At 45.1% G+C, this 2,023-nt stretch overlaps 1 protein-coding gene across 1 annotated transcript; it reads left to right on the top strand.

Moving 5' to 3' along the window:
- The first annotated feature begins 278 nt into the window (after positions 1-278).
- Positions 279-1,349, top strand: LOC127552328 (nicotinamide riboside kinase 2-like). Its single transcript, XM_051982891.1, has one exon. It carries the CDS (start codon positions 441-443, stop codon positions 1,041-1,043), a length of 603 nt encoding a protein of 200 aa, XP_051838851.1. The 5' UTR covers positions 279-440; the 3' UTR covers positions 1,044-1,349.
- Positions 1,350-2,023: the final 674 nt, after the last annotated feature.

Below are 2,023 nucleotides of genomic sequence, written 5' to 3'. Positions count from 1 at the left end.
TCTGGTGGCAGACGAAGAATTTTCAGAGGATAAAGCTACGAGTGAGAGTTCAGTGGACAACCAGATTCATCTTCATCTCACACCACTGTGGTAGGTGGCTGGGCTCCTGCACGCCCCCCACTGAGACCAAGCTGGTCTGAAAGACTCACCAGAAAGCTAGCTGAGCTCCAAGAGAAGGATTTGGAAATATTTGGAGGGCCCTAAGCTAAACCGGCTGTGTTGTGAGAAGAACAAGAACTCCAGCATTTGAACTTGTAACATTTGGTGCCCAACGTGGGGCTAACAGACCCCTCAGTGGATTTCAGTGGAAAAGCTACGATCCTGATTCCAGTGGAAAAGACCCTTCAACCCAGAAATTAGGGTCGCCTCCCACTCCCCTTCCCCTGGCGCCGTCCCAGCCCGTCTCCACCACCACTCCCCACCCACAGAGGGAACAGAAGATGAAGTACATCATTGGCATTGGCGGCATGACCAACGGAGGAAAAACTACACTGACCAATAGACTCATCAAAACCTTACCAAACTGCTGTGTGATCCACCAGGATGACTTTTACAAGCCACAAGATCAAATAGAAGTCGGGGAAGACGGCTTTAAGCAATGGGACGTGCTGGAATCTTTGGACATGGAGGCCATGTTGAACACAGTCCTGGAATGGCTAAACAACCCCATGAAGTTTGCCCGCACCCATGGAATCAACATCCAACAGAACTCCCAGGAATCCAACTCCGATGATACCCACATCCTCATCCTGGAAGGCTTCTTGATCTATAGTTACAAGCCCTTGCTGGATTTGTACAGTCGCCGTTACTTTTTGACTGTTCCATATGAGGAATGCAAGAGAAGAAGAAGTACCCGCAACTATAAAGTTCCTGACCCTCCGGGTCTCTTTGATGGCCATATTTGGCCCATGTACCAGAAATACAGGCAGGAGATGGACAACAATGGTGTGGATGTAGTGCATATCGATGGACTGAAATCCAGAGATGAGCTTTACCGTCAAGTCCTGGAAGACATCCAGAATACACTCTTAAATCGCTCCTAGCTTCTGGGAAGAGAGTAAGAAAGGGAGTGGGACCTGCCCCTCACGGATTTAGCAGATCTCCATCATGCCAAAGGAACAATACACTGAACCAAGCCCATAGACTCTACGGGGCCCAGAGACAGGCGCCCTCAGCTCCTGGGGAGGTCAAACCGGCTGTGTTGTGAGAAGAACAAGAACTCCAACATTTGAACTCATTACAGAGAAGGAATTACATTAGCTTCTCCTGCTCCCCACCAAAACTCTATCCAAGTAAATCAATTCGTATTTTTCTAAAAATGTTGAGCTTTTCATTTCTGCAACTGAGATTCTCATCCTGAGATTTGTTCTCCACTATAATTCTTCTGGAGTATTTGGTTATTTGTGTTATCAGTAGGAAAATCCAATAAAAATCACTGTGGTTTTCATAATAGTTGACTAATCTATTAATCCATTTATTTATTTTCTCATCTATGTCTTTGTCCATCTATTTATTTATTTAGTGAGTTATTCATTCATTCATTTATCTACTTGTTTATGTTTCTCATTTATATGTTTATTAATTCCTCTCTCTCTCTCTCTCTCTCTCTCTCACGCACACACACACACGCACACATTATCTCTCTCTCTTTTCCCCCTCTCTTTCTGTCTCTGTTTCTGCTTCTCTATCTCTGTTTTTGTCTCTGTCTCTGTTTCTATTTTTGTCTCTCTGCCTTTCTCTGCCTCTGTTTATCTCTGAATGTCTCTCTTTCTTTCTCTAGGTCCCTGTCTGTCTCTGTCTGTCTGTCTCTGCCTCTCAATGTATGTCTGTCTCCCTGTCTCTGTCTCTCTGTCACTGTATTTCTGTGTGTGTCTGTCTCCCTGTCTGTCTCTGTCTGTGTCTCTCTCTGTCTCTGTCTCTCTGATTCTGTGTATCTGTCTGTCTTTGTCTCTCTTTCCCCCCTTCTCTCTAAGTTCAGCAGTGTCCCCACATTATTTCCTCTAATTTTGGAGTTGGTTATTCC

Source organism: Antechinus flavipes, chromosome 2 (genome assembly GCF_016432865.1).
Source record: "Antechinus flavipes isolate AdamAnt ecotype Samford, QLD, Australia chromosome 2, AdamAnt_v2, whole genome shotgun sequence".
Lineage (NCBI taxonomy): Eukaryota > Metazoa > Chordata > Mammalia > Dasyuromorphia > Dasyuridae > Antechinus > Antechinus flavipes.
The sequence above is the reverse complement of the archived record's forward strand: the minus strand, read 5'-3'. Positions and strand labels throughout refer to the sequence as shown.

Coding starts and splice junctions, on each gene's coding strand:
- LOC127552328 (XM_051982891.1), top strand. CDS start 441: ATGAAGTACATCATTGGCATTGGCGGCATGACCAACGGAGGAAAAACT.